At 43.1% G+C, this 17,550-nt stretch overlaps 3 protein-coding genes across 4 annotated transcripts; all 3 read left to right on the top strand.

Moving 5' to 3' along the window:
* Window positions 1-313: 313 nt before the first annotated feature.
* znf576.2 (zinc finger protein 576, tandem duplicate 2) lies at window positions 314-4,598 on the top strand. The gene is made up of 5 exons (XM_030749021.1): window positions 314-459; window positions 1,167-1,333; window positions 1,418-1,533; window positions 2,138-2,281; window positions 2,409-4,598. The coding sequence occupies exons 2-5, from the start codon at window positions 1,189-1,191 to the stop codon at window positions 3,249-3,251; spliced, it is 1,248 nt and encodes a 415-aa protein (XP_030604881.1). The 5' UTR covers window positions 314-459; window positions 1,167-1,188; the 3' UTR covers window positions 3,252-4,598.
* A 2,909-nt stretch (window positions 4,599-7,507) lies between these two features.
* On the top strand, window positions 7,508-13,598 carry LOC115793859 (zinc finger protein 155). Its single transcript, XM_030749006.1, has 5 exons — window positions 7,508-7,532; window positions 7,644-7,707; window positions 7,942-8,515; window positions 9,868-10,835; window positions 11,383-13,598. Exons 3-5 carry the CDS (start codon window positions 7,951-7,953, stop codon window positions 12,016-12,018), a joined length of 2,169 nt encoding a protein of 722 aa, XP_030604866.1. The 5' UTR covers window positions 7,508-7,532; window positions 7,644-7,707; window positions 7,942-7,950; the 3' UTR covers window positions 12,019-13,598.
* Window positions 13,599-15,205: 1,607 nt separating this feature from the next.
* Window positions 15,206-17,506, top strand: LOC115793861 (zinc finger protein 835). 2 transcript variants are annotated; one of them, XM_030749014.1, is made up of 3 exons: window positions 15,206-15,348; window positions 15,523-15,775; window positions 15,876-17,506. In XM_030749014.1, exons 1-3 carry the CDS (start codon window positions 15,322-15,324, stop codon window positions 17,423-17,425), a joined length of 1,830 nt encoding a protein of 609 aa, XP_030604874.1. In that variant the 5' UTR covers window positions 15,206-15,321; the 3' UTR covers window positions 17,426-17,506. The 2 variants fall into 2 exon arrangements, with proteins under 2 accessions (XP_030604874.1, XP_030604873.1); XM_030749013.1 differs by lacking the exon at window positions 15,206-15,348 and having other exon boundaries at window positions 15,484-15,775.
* Window positions 17,507-17,550: the final 44 nt, after the last annotated feature.

Raw genomic sequence — 17,550 nt, 5'->3', positions numbered from 1 at the left:
TAACTACATGTCAGGATCTGGTTAAGGCAGACATTTATCATCACAGTAACAGCATTACAAACATTTTTAGCTGTAAACACTCATAAAAGATAGAAATTACGCTGGTTTGATGTGCACCCTAAACATATGTGGAGTATAACATAATTATCAGAGAAAATTACATACGTTATTTTTGGTGCCTTTTAGTTTCCCAATATATTAGTGCATGTGTGAATGAGACATTAATTTCAACAAGGTGATTCATGAAGTTCAGTCCACTTACTTGCATTAGATTACAGCGCAGATCTGCCACATCCAATATGGCTTACGCGCTGACGCATCACGGCAACGGCCCAGCCCGCTCAATGTGGCGTCTACGTATGAGTGTCTATGTACACAGCAGGAAGTGTCCGATCTATCGGTTGCACTTCTCTGGGGTCAACTCTCTCAGTCAAACTACCCTCAAAAGAGCGGTTCGAGGTAATGGATACTCTGGCTTCTTTATAGCAATTACTCACTATTCATTTAGGTGTTAGCCTGCCTCGTATTGATTCACGGTGGATGCATATAAATGCCAAGGGACGAGTTCAAAGTTAGTGTGTGAAAAAGAGCCACGGAAACTCTGTGAGCCTCTCCGGCAGGCAGTCGGTGTTGTTAGCGCCAACCAGCGATCTAGTAGTGAGCTAGCTAACGTTAGCCCGCTAACCTAGCACGGTACTTTGTTGTTAACATTAACGTAAACATTCAGCCTATGTAGTTACCTGTTATTCGAGCGGCTTCAATTTACCAGCCACATATATCAAGGCTTTTTTTGTTAGGTAAGCATATTTCGGGTGCTTTTAGGGTTGCGTGAAGCGAGTTAGCTTCGCTAGCGGCCTTAAGATCACCGTAACGTTAGCTAATAGTGGCTAAAACTTGAGTGATTCCCGCGGACTTACAGTTTGACGGCCTTTGGGTTTTATACACCGTGACTTATAAAAAACAAACAAACACTGTTTTGGTGTTATTTAAACTAACGTGATTACTAGGACGATTATTTTCTATAAAGTCATCTGTTGAATATAATGTAATTAATTAAAAAGGATTAAATCTTTGCTGTTGTAGCTGTTTTGTTTCCCGCTGTTTATCAAATTGGCATTAGTTCCACGTGATAATTACACTTTCTATTGTTTTTGTATTGATACCAGGAAGAGCAGCCAGTATCGAAGTATGGACTCAGAGATTTTGAACATAGAGGAGATTGTGATGGGACGGGGCTTGCCGGATCCACCTCCTGAAGTCCCCCCCGAAAAGCCGAAGGAGCCGTACAAACCCATCACTCTGAACGGTCCTCCGACGCCCAGTGTTCAATCGTGTAAGTGGTGCAGTGATCACACCTTTTAAATTAGCTTCCTGAATGGAAACAGCACACAAACTTTAAATTCTGTTTTGGTTTCAGACCAGCATGAAAATCTGCAGTGTTTCCAGTGCTTCATCACATTCTGCAGTGCAAAAGCCAAGGAAAGGCACATGAAGAAGAGCCACCGGGAGGAGTACAAGCAGCAGCTTCAGCAGGTGAGGATCACAGCATGTTGCATTTTTGACTAAAATTATGACCTTTATGCCATACTTTGTCTCTTAATCTGTTCACCAGAGTTCAGCGCTTGATGGAGACATGTAATATTTTTTTAAACCCCTTTTCTAATTTTGCAATCATGATTTAAAATGCTGATTTGCCGTGATTTTAGCTGTCCAAGACCCAAACCAAACTACTCCTTTGGTGAATAAAGTTAATCTAATAATTAGCAATGTTCCTGTTACAGTGGATTAAATGGGTGAAAAACTAATTATCTAGTTGAAGAGTAAGAAAATATTGTCAAAATTAAGGCTCATGCTCACTATATGAACATGGGTCTCAACATGAATTGCTTTTTTAAATTGCCAAATCATCCTTTAAATGCAGCCTGTATGTGTGGCATTGTGCACCAGGCATAATATTGGACACACAATGTCCTATTGCTTTACTAAGTGTAGCAAATGTTCCACCAATGACCTATTTATCACCTGTCATGAGTGTTTAGAAGCTCATTTTTCTCTAAAAGACCCTACACACAACCCATGCCCCTACTAGTAAACTTAAGTTTTTTTAATGTTTGTCTTTTTTAAAATCTCTTCTCAGGGAAACACACTGTTCACGTGCTACGTTTGCGACCGCACATTTCTGTCATCTGAGGAACTGACGCAGCACCAGCCAACACACAGCAAGGATGACAAGCCCTTCAAATGTGTTCACTGCAAGGAGAGCTTTAAAACATTCTCTGAAGTAAGTATCATTTCCCCGCTGTATTACAGAGTAGAGCTGAATTAAACTGTTTCTCACTTTACACATTGAACACAGTACAGTTTGTACTTAGTGTTTATGTGTACCCTTTTACTCTTCTCCTGTGTAGCTCACATCCCATAGAAGACAGGTGTGTCCGGAGAAACAGATGGTATGTAAAGATTGCAATGAAACCTTCCGTAGTGCCGGACTGCTGCGTGCGCATCGCCTGATGCAGCATCCGCGCCCAGATGTCGAGACGACAGAACAACCAGAGGATGCTACAAAAACCCATCGCTGTAAGAAGTGTGGTCAGGGATTTGAAGTTGAATCAGAGCTGATAGCGCACCAGGAGAAATACCCCGAAGGTCAGCAATGCAACGGCAGCGCTTCATCTGTCAAGAAACGCGGACGGCCTGCCAAGGCTGAAGACCCGGCAGGTGCAGAGAAAAAGGGAAAGCGGAAAAAGAAGGAGGAAGCAGACGTTCCTGTGGAGACCGTAAAGCCCAGCAGCACATCAGACTCGGCAGCAGCCCCAGCAGAAGAAAAAGGGAAACCAGGTGGAACAAAGCGTGGCCGTCCATCGAAGGCGGCAGCAAAGTCAGAAGCGGAAGATAAAAAAAGTCCAGAGGATGACAGTCAGGCTTCAGCAAAGGAGAAGAAACCTAAAGCAGAAACGACTCCACCCCGTCAACACCCCTGCCCCGAGTGCGACCTCAAATTCCCCGGGTTGATCCAGCTCCGTGCTCACAAAAAGGAGAAACACGCCCCACGGAAAGCCCACCCCTGTGAAGAATGTGAAGAGAGCTTTGCCCGTCCAGAGCAGCTGGATGCCCACATGTCCCGGGCACACGCCGTGGGCCGCCTTGCCTGTCCAACCTGTGGGAAGAGCTTCGGCCGAGAGCGCACGTTAAAAGCTCACCAGAAAAGCCACCCAGAGGAAAAGCCTGAAAACACAAGTGCAAAAAGATAATTGAGACATGAAGACTTTGCAGATTTTATTCATGAATTGCCCCACTCCTCTTCTCCCACTCCCTCTCTCTTTTTTTTTTTTTTTCTTTTTTTAAACTTTGGAGATCTTGTACTGCAGGTGATGTTGGTTTTTGAGAATGAAGTTTTAGCAAGTTTTGGAAATAATGTTGATTTTTGATTATGAGCTGTTGAAATTTTGGTCAAACAGACACCTCTCCTAAATTAATTAACCAGATGTAAAATCCATCTATTACACCATTTGTCATAATATAGTTTGTAAAAACAGAAACTGTTTGGATTAACTTTTTAAATGATTTTTACGTTTGAAATGCGTGTGAATTTATTACTTTGTGTCTTGAGTTGTTTAAGTCACTTTGTTGTAAAAAAAAAAAAAAAAATATATGTTTTTCCTCTTTTTTTTTTTTTTTTTTTCATCCCCAATAAATTTTGGGCAAGTACATATGTTGAGGTAAATTAGATGCCTGGTAGCAATATTGTGTTTGATTAGACAGTTTTTCAAGAGGAGTTGTCATGTACAGCTTCGGGTTCATTTTGTGCATTTTTACACTTAATATTTTGATTGTTACTTTATAAATTAAGTCTCATTGAGGAAGAATTTTAAAATAACACGATTAAGCTCTGCTGAAAGTTTATTTTGGCTAAGTGCTCCCAGTTCAATGTGGAGTGGTTGGCATGTGGGTAGAAATGATCCACTATAATCTTGATTTGTCATGCTAAATTGTACTCCCATATTTCTTTTCACTCACTAAAGGACCATTGTGCAGGATTTAGGGTGGTCTCTTGGCAGAAATTGAGAACAATATTCATAATTATATATACTCAACTGGAACTAGTAACCATGTTGTTAATATCTACATCTTATATCTACAGAGGGAGAGGATCTTCTTCTGAGAAAGGTCCGTGTAGTTTTACAGACAGCAAAACTCTGTAAACCTAAATACATTCCTTCTCTGTAAAATGCAAAGTAGGTGTGTCATGTAGTTGCCATTTTTCTATGAACAAACCAGGCTTTAGCTACAAAGAGGGCCTTTCCTGCCTCCCGGTCACTGGTAGTTGTACAATGTTTGGAAAATAAATTGCTATTGAGTTTGTTGCAATCTGCAACCTCACCACTAGATGCCAATGAATCCTACACAGTGCTCCTTTTAAAATAATGTTTAATGTCTTAGACATTTCTTAAATGGGACTCATGACTCTTGAATGCCCTAGAGTCAGTAATGAACTGTGTATATCTTGTGTCACTCACTGATTGGATTGTTCTCTCCCCACTGCAATGTGTCTGGACATGAAATAAAACATGCTATCCTAAGGGAGGCTGCTGAAGAAATGATTGGGCTTTTTGTCTCTGTTCTCATTTGGAATTTATGGGCACAACAAAAATGAGGATTTTGACTATGTGCGTTGATAATATAGTTTGTATTTTTGAAAATGTGACAAACACTAGGTGAGGTTTTTAAATTAATGTATTAATTGTGTAATGCTAAGTCGTCTTTCCAAGCATCAAAAAAAGGCTGGAAGAGAACTAAGGTTAAGTGCTGGATTTTTATTGACAGCTGAACCATTAAAACAAATATTGGACATGCTCTCATACATGGGCTGGGACATTCTTGTGTAGTTTTTTCTAATGTAGTTAATACACTGGTCACTTTAATAGGTACACTGTGAAGCTTCAACTGCCTGTAAATACCTAAATAAGGCAGCAACTCTGCAGTTAGGCATGAAGACATTTAAAGATGACCTGCTGGAATTCAAACTGAGCATCAGAATGGGGAAGATAGGTGATTTAAATCACTATGAATTGGGCATGGTTGGTGATACCTGACAGGCTGGGCTGACTTTCACAAATCTACACAACCATCTAGGGTTTGCAGTGAATGATTAGAAGGGAAAATATCCAATGAGTGTCAGTTCTCTTGGGGAAAATGACTTGTTAATGTCAAAGGAGCATGGCCAGACTGCTTCAAGCTGATAGGAAAGTAACAGTAACTTAAATAATTACTACCAAGGTATGGAGAAGACCGTCTCTGAATGCACCACACCTTGAACCTTGAAGCAGATGGACTATAGCAGCAGATGACCACACTGGGTGCTACTCCTCTCAAGCCCATTATGGATCATATCACGAAGCTCAAATCATCTCAAACTGGTTTCTTGAACATGATTGTGAATGTGCTGTACTCAAATGGCCTCCACAGTCACCAGATCAATTTAATAGAGCATCAGGGATGTAACAGACAAATCTGCAGCAGCTATCATGTCGATATGGACCAAAATCTCTCAGGAATCTGTGCCATGAAGTTCTGAAGGCAAAAGGAGGCCCACCGTAGTCCCTGTGAGGTGTAGCCAACAAAGTGGCCAATGAGTATATTTAGAAAAATGTGTCACACAGTGTGAATTTATTTCCTTATATGTGCTGGAATGGAGATTTTTAACTGTCTAATCTTGATAACCCAAATTCAGATATTGATTAAATGTGTATTCATAATGCCAGAGTTATTTTTTAAAGTATTCTTTGTATAATTGTCACATTTGATTAATTTTATACCTAATGACAGTAGCTGGCTTGAGCTCCTGCTGTATGTGATGCAGTGGTGGAAGCACATTTTCTCAGCTACAGCATTTTTAAGTTGTGCTTGCGTACAAGTGGTAGAATGGGCTGCTTACTAATCGGAGGGTCGGTGGTTTGATCCCTGGCTCCTCTAGGAGCTCCTCTTGCCAAAGCATCCTTGGGCAAGATACTGAACTCCAAGTTGCTCCAATTGCATCTGTGTGTGTGTGTGTGTGTGTGTGTGTGTGTGTGTGTTAGAAATGCATTAGGCTAGATAAAAGTGTTGTGTATGACTGGCTGAATGGGACTTTTAGTAGAATGCACTGTGAGTGTTCAACTGAGTAGAAAGGTGCTATATAAGTACTGGTCCATTTATCATTGACCATTTTCTGCCATAACTTTCCATTATAACCTACATATGAAAAACTCAGAGAATACAATGCATTTGATAAGATACAAAAGTTGACTAATACTTGCATTATAGTACGTGTCTTGACCATTCTTCCAGAGGTGCATTTGTGAGGTCAGACACTGATGCTGGATGAGAAGGCCTGGCTCACAGTCTCCACTCTAATTCATCCCAAAGGTGTTTTGTCGGGTTGAGGTCAGGACTCTGTGCAGGCCAATCAAGTTCTTAGACACCTAACTTGCTCATCCATGTCTTTATGGACCTGCTTTGTGCACTGGTGCGCAGTTGTTGGAAGAGGAAAGGGTCATCCCCAAACTCTTCCCACAAAGTTGGGAGCGCAAAATTGTCCAAAATTTCTTGTTATGCTTAAGCATTAAGAGTTCCTTTCACTGGAACTAAGGGGCCGAGCCCAACTCCTGAAAGGCAACCTCGCATCATAATCCCCCCTTCACCAAACTTCAGACTTGGCACAGTGCAGTCAATTATTGTTCTCCTGGCAACCACCAAACCCACACTTGTCCATTGGATTGCCAGATGGAGAAGTGTGATTCATCACTCCAGACAACACATCTCCACTGCTATAGAAGCTGCGTGCTTTACACCATTGTATTTGATGCTTTGCATTGTGCTTGGAGATGTAAGGCTTAGATGCAGCTGCTTGGCCATGGAAACCCATTCCATGAAGCTCTACACACTGTTCTTGAACTAATCTGAATGCCACATGAAGTTTTCAGGTCTGTAGAGATTGACTCTGCAGAAAGCTGGTGACTTCTGCACACTATCCTCATCAGCATTCACTGACCCTATTCTGTGATCTTATGTGGCCTACCACTTCATGGCTGAGTTGCTGTTGTTTCCAGTTGCTTTTGCTTTACTATAATACCACTAACAGCTGACTGTGGAATATTTAGTAGCGAGGAAATTTCACAAGTGGACTTGTTGCACAGGTGATAGGATAGGATAGGATTATCATGGCACCACGCTGGAATTCACTGAGCTCCTGAGAGCGACCCATTCTTTTACAAATGCTTGTAGAAGCAGTCTGCATGCCTAGGTGCTTGATTTTATACACCTGTGGCCATGGCAGTGATTGGAACACCTGAATTCAATGATTTGGATGGGTGAGTGAATACTTTTGGCAACATAGTCTATTTCCTGAAGTATTTCCCTGCATGCACGCCTAAGGACATGTAATACCACTCCGGGCCACCATGTGCGCTCGAGTGTCCTTATGAAATTCTCTTCCTTGCGCTTCATTGTTTTCCTTTTTGTCCTTATTACCTCGATGTTCATCTTCGGGTGAGGTGAGTTTGTAGCTGGCTAATTGGGTTATGAGTCGAATTTCATGCCATGCTGACTAATGTTTTTTTGTTTGTTTGTTTTTGTTGTGCTAAATAGACGTCTGATGTGTTTAGGGAGTTTTTCTTTTTAACGCTAGCATCGAGAGAAAGGCTTGGCTTCATCTGTTCCTCCTGCCAGGTGAGCGAGGTGATCAACAGTTCTTTAAGGTGTGTCATAAACGGATTTAATTGAAATATTCAAAAGAAAAAAGAGCCTGGGGGATTGTTACAGTCTCTCGACAGACAGGTGAAACATATCTGTGATAGTGTTTGCTGTTAAGTTTATTAGGACCCCTGCACTAACTATGGGAAACGTTAAGACTTTAAATGCTAGCTGAGCATGTACCCCCCTCTGTGTTTCATGTCTCACCAGCCGCCAGTCATGTCCATTGAATACACCATTGATATCCAGCTGACAGAGTTGGGATTTCCGGACATCCTGCAGCCGCAGGAGGCTTTGGTCAGACAAACACCGTGTCGCTCCGCATCATCTGATGACTCCATCTCACCCAGTCACTCTCCCGCTTCACTTTCGACCAAACATAAACCAAGACGGCTGCTCAGGGGTGGAAAAGTTGTAAGTGCAGCAAGACATACCTCAGACACCCAAGAAACCACAATGTCTTCTGGGCCCTCTAAACAGACTGATATGTTAAACTGTAATCCCACAAATACACTACAAGATAAACGAGGAGTCAGTGAGATAGCACTAGCTGAACTTTCAGTGCCGAGAGCAATGAGCGATCCCTCTGCTTTACAAGAAACCACAGACATTCCCCTTATGATCACTGAACAGGAAGGAGGAGGAGGGCAGAGACCTGATGAAGGCATCGCACAGGGCGAATCAGTGGAGGTGCAGGAGGATGACTCGGATGACAGTGAAGTGTCAGAGGTGTATGAGGAGGAAGAGTTTGACGAGGAAGAGGATGAGGAGGGGCTAAGCAGTGGTAAGACTGAATGATCATAAGTTGATTTCACATATGCACCCATGTCTAGGTGTTAAGTTCAACACAACTTGTTCAGACTTGCCTGTAATTGGCAGGTAGTTGTCCCTGCTACACTTTAATATTCACAAAACTACATGCCAAATAAAGTGGCCTGCTTTGCATACTGGCTTTGTCTAAGCATGTGATAGTTTTGCTCAGGATTAACAAATCTCATGAGAACAACAATAAAATAACCACTAACAAAGCCTTAAAGCTTGTTTCCCTTTATTTTTTGGGCTTAATTTTTATTCAGAAGTGACAAATGTGTGATGAAAGCTGTGTGTTGCTCTTGGTGAACTGTTTGCTCATTCACATGAACCTTGGCACTACAATCCTAAATGTTTCCTAAACAAATAGACTTTGTTACACTGGCTTGAGTACGTGTGATAAGAAATTTTGCTACATTTCTGAACTTTTTTAGTCCATTTTTAATCTTAGTTTAAAGAAGAATGCTTTTTAAACCTGCAACACTCACCAACCTGAATAAGGGTCTAGTGCAGACCTGGGCCTTATATGGCCTGCAGATTGTCCCTGACTAGCTAGCATGAGGTCAAATGTAAATAAATTTACATCGTGCAGTTTGTCCCATTTCAGTCACCAAACACTGATAAGCATCCCATGGACTTCTAAGTATATATTTTCTGAAGTCAGGGGTAAAGCAGTGTGCTTAGTTTGCGGAGAGCAGATTGCTATGTTTAAGTAATACAGTTTGAATCACCATTACAAGACTAAACATGCAGAGAAATACAAGAACTTGACTGATGCAGAGTGGGAACAGACATTTGAAGCTTTGCTAGCAAAGGTGCAAAAGCAACAAGGCATTTTTAACCAAGTTTTATGCATCCAGGGATAGAACAGTCAAGATTTGCTACAAAACTGCAAACAAACAAACAAACAAAAAACCCAGTAAGCTATTCTCTGATGGGGACTGACTTTATCAGAGTGTTTGAGAATGTGTGCCCCTCTCCAGGTGAACTGTAACCAGATAGAATGAGGACACTGTGGGAAACCTGGAGCTTAACTTGAAAAAGAAAGCAGACGATTTTGAATTTCTGCTTGACACGTGATGTTCTTGACACAGTTTACTAACGTAAGAGTTTGAGATTACAGAGGAGCTGGCAGGAATGAGCTCAGTGGATGACAGGGAGTGACTGCATGCCTAAATGCTGGGGCTGAAATGGGACAAAATGGCAGTTGTCGCAACTGATATCTGTCCACAGGTGACAGGGAAAAATTTCTCTCACTGAATGAGGAAAAAAATAACTGCAGATGACTCTTAATAATTAGCACAATTCCTTCTTTTTTCCCCCTAGAGTCGAGTCAGTCAGGTGACTACCGGTGCAGTGTGTGTGACCAACATCTGCCCTCCAAGTTCAAGCTCCAGGACCATATGAACCTGCACACAGGAGCACGCCCATACTGTTGTGCAGAGTGTGGGAAGCGCTTCTGTCAGATATATAACTATCGTGTCCACCTGCGCACACACGCACAGACCAAAGTGGATCGTCTCCAGTGTCGGGTCTGTTTGATGGGCTTTGCATCGCAGGAGGATCTCAATGATCACCTGTCAAAAACTCACTTGGAGGATGAGTTCTATGAGTGTGACCTGTGTAAGCGTGTGTTTACGTCCCTAAAGGCTTGTGAGTATCACGTGCAGTTACATAAGTGTATGCTGAATGTTGTTTGCGAAGTGTGTGGCCGCAATTTCTCATCATCAAAATCTCTTGCGCGCCACCGGAGGAAGAAGTGCCACCGCAGTTTTAAATGCACAGACTGTACAAAGGTCTTTACCAAGAAGAATGCTCTCCTAAAGCACAGCTTCTCCCATCTTGGTTTGCTGCCTTACACGTGCATACGGTGCCGCTGCCACTTCCGATTGGCTAAGCTGTACCGCCAACACAAATGTGAACCCGAACGCATTCACTGTGTGGCGTGTCTGCGGGAGTTTCTTAGTCAGGAGGACTTCCAACAGCACAAAAAGGACACAGGCTGCTGGGGCAATCAGGAACCAAGTCAGAAAACAGATGAGATCAGATGTTTGGAGTGTGGAGAGAAGTTTGACTCTCCTGAAGAGCTGAAGAAACATGCCGGGGCTCACCAGAGGGTGCTGAAATGTGCCGAATGCGGGAAGGGGTTCCGGTCGGCCTTGCTATTGATGTCCCACATGGGCGGCCATGCTGGCCAGTCGCCCTGCCTTTGTCAGAGCTGCGGACTTGGCTTTCCCCACCAGCAGAACTACGACAGCCACCTTAAGATGTGTGGGCAAATACCTCAGTCTGCGGTGAGTGTGGGGAAACTGCAGAGATGTTTTTGCACTGCTGCTGCCTCTTTTGTGAAGCATGTTAAGATTTTCTACCTTCCAGATTTCGGTTTGACACAAAACCACTTCAGTGAAACAACATTTTAAAATTTAATGTGCATGTAGCCTACTACAGCTGCTGTTGGTGGTTGAGAGCGGCCACTCTTCTTTGGAAGTGGATTTTAAGAGTTCTGGGAAATTACAATTTCCAGATGTGAAAACTTGTAGAGAATGTTGTTTTTTTTTTTTTTTTTTAAAGGTGTAACGCTCCTATTTCAACATCTTATTTTTGTGCCAACACATAATGATCAGGAACCAGGATGAAGTGTTTACATACCTGAGTAAATATGTGCAACATGAGGCAGCTCTGTTTATAGCAATCCATGTGTACTTGAGATTTTGTTTAGGTGTGATGTACCTACAGATATGCTCATAAACCTGTTTCCAAGAACGCTTTCCACATATAAAGTCATACTTTTGTATAGCTGATTGATTGACTTAGATGCTTTTGTCATCTTTCCCCTTCTAGAATGCCGCCAAGAAACGGCAGTCCTTGAAGAGCTCTGTACCTGAGGCAAAAAAACTCAGAGCTACACCAGATTCATCAAACACAGCAAAGGCGGTCAGTATGCCTCCTGTTGTTTTAAACAACCCTGTTGCACCAGTCGAAGATCGCAGTAGTCCAGGTCATGTGACAAAGGGTGGGTCTGCTGGCTCTGGTCCATCAGATGGGTTGTGGAAGTTAACTCTTGACAAACAGCCACCTTCTGGTATGAATCTGGTCTTGTTTGTTCCCGTTTGTCCAACGCAAGCCAATGGGCTTCCACTCCCATCTGCAATCCCTCAGACAGTACCCATGCAAGCTCTGCCTGAGGGACCGCTCGCAGTCAGTGCTGCTCTTGGAGCCACACTAAATGCCCGGCTGGATCTGTTAACTGGGATTAAACAGGATCCTGAAGCACCCCTGGATTTGTCTAAGAAGTCTGCAGTGACATACCTTCCTGTTAAAAGTGAGCCAGAAGAATCTGAAATCTCAGGACAGGCTGTAGGTGATTGTGAATTGTGGTCATCCGGATCCAACCAACTGACAGACTGCAAGCCAGAGAAAGTGATTAAGATTGAAGCTGACATTTCAAGCACTGCGTTTGCTAATAAGGAGAAATAATGAAATACAATGAGGTCAGAAAAAGAGAGAAAAGATTTCACTTTATGGTCACATTCCCTACTCTGTAAAGGAAACATTCAATATACTGTTGGAATTGTATACATTACTTTGTAATTTGTATATTGGCCATCATACGGTTTTATGACAAAGCAGCATTTTCCTATCACTGTTCCTACTTTTGTCACTAGGATAGACTGTTAGTGTCTGCTGTGACTGCTTTTTGTTTCAGAAGTTCTTTTCAGACATAACACATGATACTGCTGCCTTCATCAGTCTATTAAAGGGGACTTGTTATGCGGTTCCTTCATTTCTATCATTAACGTTACAGTGGTGAATGCTCATATTAAACAGGAGTATACAAAGTATGATGTCACTGAGGGTGTAGGCACGGTTGCCTGAGCATGGTTGTCCCTACTCGCCTGCACTTGTGCTGCCCTTAACAACAAACAACAGACACAAATATGCATTACTTTGTCTGAGCACCTCAGTTCCCCTCTCTGTCCCGCGCAAACACCCTTGAAAAGCATTCTTGCAGGTTCACAATTTCATACATGTTGTAGCTTAATTGGAGAATCCTCTTAATGCCACTGAGAAAGCTGAAGTTCAGTCCTTGGGCATCAGTAGCAGTCGCACTACATTATCATCACAGCTGAGCTGTGCCCAGATCCACTTTTGCAATTGTCCAGGGCACAGCAGTCATAAAAGGCAAATTAACTTTACTTTGGGGATCAACTGAAGCTAGTAAGGGATAAATATGGATTTTTTTGAACTCTGAATTATGCAAAGCTACTCTAGTAGAAAGTCAAGGAATAAGAATGTGTCCTCTTTACAATTAAGGTATCCTGTCATTCAGAAATAGGTCACTTTATCATTAACTGTCTTCACAGCCGCTTCATTCAGAAATACACAATGACTGAGAGCCTCTGTGTGCGACAGACTGAAGATAGACAAGTGTGACTGCAAGCATTCAGACTTGTGCGTTGTTTAAAGTAATATTTAAGTGTTACCTCCTCCAGTCTACTAAGATAACCATCGCTGCTTCTACAGAACAGTGGCCGGGGTGCTCATACAGACCTGAAGCTGACATGTTCCCATGCTGTTGCATTAATGGACAGTGAACCATGTCCAAAAGGTGTCACAATGAGAAGTTGTTTTCTTGAATCTGTAATTTAAATAAAACATTCCAGGCTTTTGTTTGATAAGGCATTTTTTTTTTTCCTTATTTGCATTTGGCAGTAAGGCTGTAAAATCGGCCACTTGCTGGAGCAAAATGAAGATGATGAATCCTATGCAGTATTGTGCAGAATTTCTATTAGCATTACATTTTTCTGCCTAGTTCTTGTGTTGGGAAACTTGATTCCTTTTTTAAAAATGTGTATAAATTTGAGGGAAATGGGGTTTTCTGAAAACTTGTTTTGTATAGACACTTGCCCTTTAGTGTTATGTTAAATATTTGATGCTTTCTTATAGATGGTACTGATTAGTATGAACAGATGTCACCTTGTGATTAATGTTTTCTGAATCTACATGTTCTGCAGGTATATTTTGATGTTTTTTTTTAAAGGCTAATAAAGGCTTGTTTGGATCCAAGATTATTCAATAACTTGTCGACACCGGTATTATTTACTTGTCTACAGTATCATCTTTTGTTTATGTTGCAAAAACTTTGCCTCACATTTTAAAAATGACCTAATATTTAAAGTATTGACCTGCACCATGGACACTATGTTGCCAAAAGTATTCACAGACCCATCCAAGTTATTGAATTCTGGTGTTCCAGTCACTTCCATGGTCACAGGTGTATAAAATCAAGCACCTAGGCATGCAGACTGCTTCTACAAACATTTGTGAAAGAATGGATCGCTCTCAGGAGCTCAGTGAATTCCAGTGTGGTACCGTGATAGGATGTCACCTTTGCAACAAGTCTAGTTGTGAAATTTCCTCACTAGTAAATATTCCACAGTCAGCTGTTTGGGGTATTATAACAAAGCGGAAGAGATTGTGAATGAGAACAACTCAGCCACATAAAATCACAGAGCAGGTCAGTGGATGCTGAGGAGCAGAGTGCACAGAGGTCACCAACTTTCTGCAGAGTCAATCTCTACAGACCTGCAAACTTCATGTGGCCTTCAGATTAGCTCAAGAACAGTGAGAGCTTCATGGAATGGGCTTCCATGGCTGAGCAGGTGCATCTCAGCCTTACATCACCAAACACAATGCAAAGCGTTGGATGCTGTGGTGTAAAGCACACAGCTGCTGGACTGTAGAGCAGTGGAGATTTGTTCTCTGGAGTGGTGTATCATGCTTCTCTGTCTGGCAATCCAATGGACAAGTCTGGGTTTGGCGATTGCCAGGAGAATGGTAATTGACTGCATTGTGCCAAGTGTAAAGTTTGGTGGAGGGGGGATTACGGCGTGGGGTTGTTTTTCAGGAGTTGGGCTCGGCTTCTAAATTCCAGTGAAAGGAACTCTTAATGCTCCAGCATAACTTGACTACACAACAGTGCACAAAGCAAGGTCCATAAAGACATTTCTACTACTTTCTACTACCACAGGGGTCACCCCTGTGGTAGTAGAAAGGTTTAATCACATTTCTTTCCCAGTCTGATGCTCAGGTCATCTCAACCACATCTACATGCGTAGATGCATCGAGTTGCTGCCATGTGATTGATTCAGAATTGATTAGATTTGCATATATAGCAGTTGGAAGAGGTGTAACAGAAAAAAATAAATACATGTAGATCACTTTTTCTTTTTTTTTTTTTTAGGTAACAACTTCACAGTTTAAAACAATGCCAAACTTGTTTTGACACAGTGGGCTTTTATCAAGATGTTAATCTTTTTTTCTTCTGTATTATCATAAAAAGTTGCAGGACAGTTGCAGAATTTTTACACATCTAAAAATAAATTTAAAAAATACCCTGCAGCCTAATTGTAATTATGTCAAATACCACACTGGTAGATGCAATTCATCAGAACACTATAAATAAAAACTGAATAAAACTTTTCGGTGGTTATTATTTAAATATAAAAATGACGTTCTTCTCTTTTCTGGGGGGAAAAAAAAAAACTACAACTCCCGTCACGTGATTAAAATAAAATCCCGGAACTACAATATCTGGTGACGGGATGTTTTAAGTGGGCTACATGGATGGTCGTCATCCGCGGTGTTAAGATGTAAAGTGTGCATTTACAGATTTTCCTGGATTTGCTGTTTTATCTTTTTCAACCTCGGTGTCTAAAGTTGAATATTAAAATCGGTGCTGTGGTTTTGTGGCGCCAGCGGCTGAGTTATTTTGAATTCATGGACAAAGACAAGTGTAGCGATATTGTAAGTAAGCGAGTCTGTTGTTTGCTTTAGCTAAAACGTCACGTTTTCAGCCTGTTTTGAGAGCAGGTAGTAGTTACGGTTTAGGTCACACGAATCAGCTAATTGGACTTTGTGGAGACTCTGTTCACACAGCTCATGCAGCCTCTGCACTCACGCTTTATGTACCTTTTGCAGCATGGTCAGTGCTCCTGGATGGAGATGCATCAGTTCCTCGGTGACCTTATCACATCTGGAATCCCCTCAAAAAACCCGCCAGATGTGCTTAACGCAGCGTGGGGCGTAGCTGCTGGTGTTGGAGGAAGCAGCGGCGGGAATGGTGCTGCTGATGCTGCTCTTGGGTTTAAAGCTACATCACTTGAGCCACTTAGACCTGCCCAGGAAAAGACAGGGGCAGGGTCATCACAGAGGACCAGAGACCGGAGAGAAGGTAGGAGCTCAGTAAATAAAAGATTTCACCCATTTTCTTGCAAAAATAAATAAATAAATATTAATATGTCTAACTGATGTAATGTATTTTTTTGTTCCAGCTTTAGATGTCCATCATGCCTGCACCTGCCCTGGCTGCCCTTACTCCAGTTCGCCTCCTTCATTTGAGACCTTAGTACCCAGACAGTCTCTGTCCTTGCCGCCACACTCAGAGACAGTATGCCAACCAAAAGATCTTAGTATTGCTATTCCAGTGAGTCTGAGCATGTGCTTACCAGACTCCACCTTACCCAGCAGCAGCACCATATCTGAGCTACAGACCAGCCGACCTCAGAGCGAGGATGTAGACAGAGGCACTCAGAGCCAGGACCAAAACTCTGACTCACCTCCTGCAAGACCGTCCTTGTCCCATCTCTCCATGTTTCCCCACTTGTGTTGTCACCATGGCCTGCAAACGTGTTCCTGTACACTGGGCCGCCAGGACGGCACAGACTCTCCCTTTTCTCACACACATGCTCATCATCACTTTCACCACCACCACTGCCCTCTAACATCCTGTTTACCCTGTCCCCAGCTGGCCCACGCGAATTCTCCGCGGCTCTCTGGTCCTTTTCCTTGCTTGTCCTGCCCACACTCCTTTCATGCCTGCAGTCAGGTCTGCCACCACCATCACAGACAAACACAGCAGCAGGAGGAGAGGGGTAGGACTTCTACAACCTTACTGTCAGCATTACATCCCTGTATGCACTGCTCTGCCTCTTTTTCTAGACCCTCCCAGCTGCTGCAGCACCAGCGCTCTGAGCATGCCCATAAACCATCCGGGTTCATTTGCACAGAGTGCGGTAGGGCCTTCAACTCACACAGCAACCTCCGCATACACCTCAACGTGCACACTGGTGCACGGCCCTACTCCTGCGCCGACTGTGGGAAGAGTTTTAGCCAGTCTGGAGCGCTGAAGATCCACAGGCGGATTCACACAGGTGAAAGACCATATTCATGTGGCTTCTGTGGAAGGGGTTTCCCCCATCTGGCAGGGGTCCGTGCCCACCAGAGGACTCACACAGGAGAGAAGCCATACCGCTGTACCCAGTGTGGCAAGTGCTTCACCCAGTCAGGAGCTCTAAAGATCCACACTCGCATCCACACAGGAGAGAGGCCCTTTATCTGCAGCATCTGTGGCAAAGGCTTTTCCAACCGCTCTGGGATTCGTTTCCACTACCGCACAGTCCATGGGCTGGCTCCTGAACTCACGGGGGAGACCAGGAGTGTGTACCGGGGACCCGCAGCTCGTGCTTGCCAGCCTGGGCGCCCCAGGACTTTGCCCCCAACCAGCGCTGGGTTAGATGCACCTCACAGTCCAGGTAACGAATCACACGCTGGTCCGAGTTCTCGAGATTCTTCAGCTTTGATTGCTGCTCCTCCCGCCTCCACGCCAACTGGTGGAAACGAGTGCAGGTCTCAGCCAGAAGCAGCAAATGTGGGCAGTCACAGAGAGGGGCTTCCGTATGCATGTGAAGACTGCGGCCTGCGTTTTAAAGATGCCCCATCCAGGAACAGACACCAGTCTGTGGTGCACTATTCCCATGAGGGAAGAGAGGAGGAGGGGCAGAGGAAAGAGTTCAGCTCAAATGACGACAGTGAAGGAGAGTGAATTAATGCTGCTGGTAGATCTAAACTTTATAATTATGTGGAATATGTTCTTTATTTAAGCACAATTCTTCTCAAATTGGAAATCCACTAATATTGCACTCCTTTCAAAGTATTTTTCTGACATTT

Source organism: Archocentrus centrarchus, chromosome 16, assembly GCF_007364275.1.
Source record: "Archocentrus centrarchus isolate MPI-CPG fArcCen1 chromosome 16, fArcCen1, whole genome shotgun sequence".
In the NCBI taxonomy this organism is placed as follows: domain Eukaryota; kingdom Metazoa; phylum Chordata; class Actinopteri; order Cichliformes; family Cichlidae; genus Archocentrus; species Archocentrus centrarchus.
Note: the sequence above shows the minus strand (reverse complement) of the source record. Positions and strands in the feature narration are given on the sequence as shown.

Excerpts from the sequence above, each read along its gene's own strand:
- znf576.2 (XM_030749021.1), top strand. The coding sequence starts at position 1,189 with ATGGACTCAGAGATTTTGAACATAGAGGAGATTGTGATGGGACGGGGC. Across the intron at positions 1,334-1,417 it reads GACGCCCAGTGTTCAATCGT|ACCAGCATGAAAATCTGCAG; the intron begins GTAAGTGGTGCA and ends TTTTGGTTTCAG. Across the intron at positions 2,282-2,408 it reads GCTTTAAAACATTCTCTGAA|CTCACATCCCATAGAAGACA; the intron begins GTAAGTATCATT and ends TCTCCTGTGTAG.
- LOC115793859 (XM_030749006.1), top strand. The coding sequence starts at position 7,951 with ATGTCCATTGAATACACCATTGATATCCAGCTGACAGAGTTGGGATTT. Across the intron at positions 8,516-9,867 it reads TGAGGAGGGGCTAAGCAGTG|AGTCGAGTCAGTCAGGTGAC; the intron begins GTAAGACTGAAT and ends TTTTCCCCCTAG. Across the intron at positions 10,836-11,382 it reads GGCAAATACCTCAGTCTGCG|AATGCCGCCAAGAAACGGCA; the intron begins GTGAGTGTGGGG and ends TTCCCCTTCTAG.
- LOC115793861 (XM_030749013.1), top strand. The coding sequence starts at position 15,484 with ATGCAGCCTCTGCACTCACGCTTTATGTACCTTTTGCAGCATGGTCAG. Across the intron at positions 15,776-15,875 it reads GACCAGAGACCGGAGAGAAG|CTTTAGATGTCCATCATGCC; the intron begins GTAGGAGCTCAG and ends TTTTTGTTCCAG.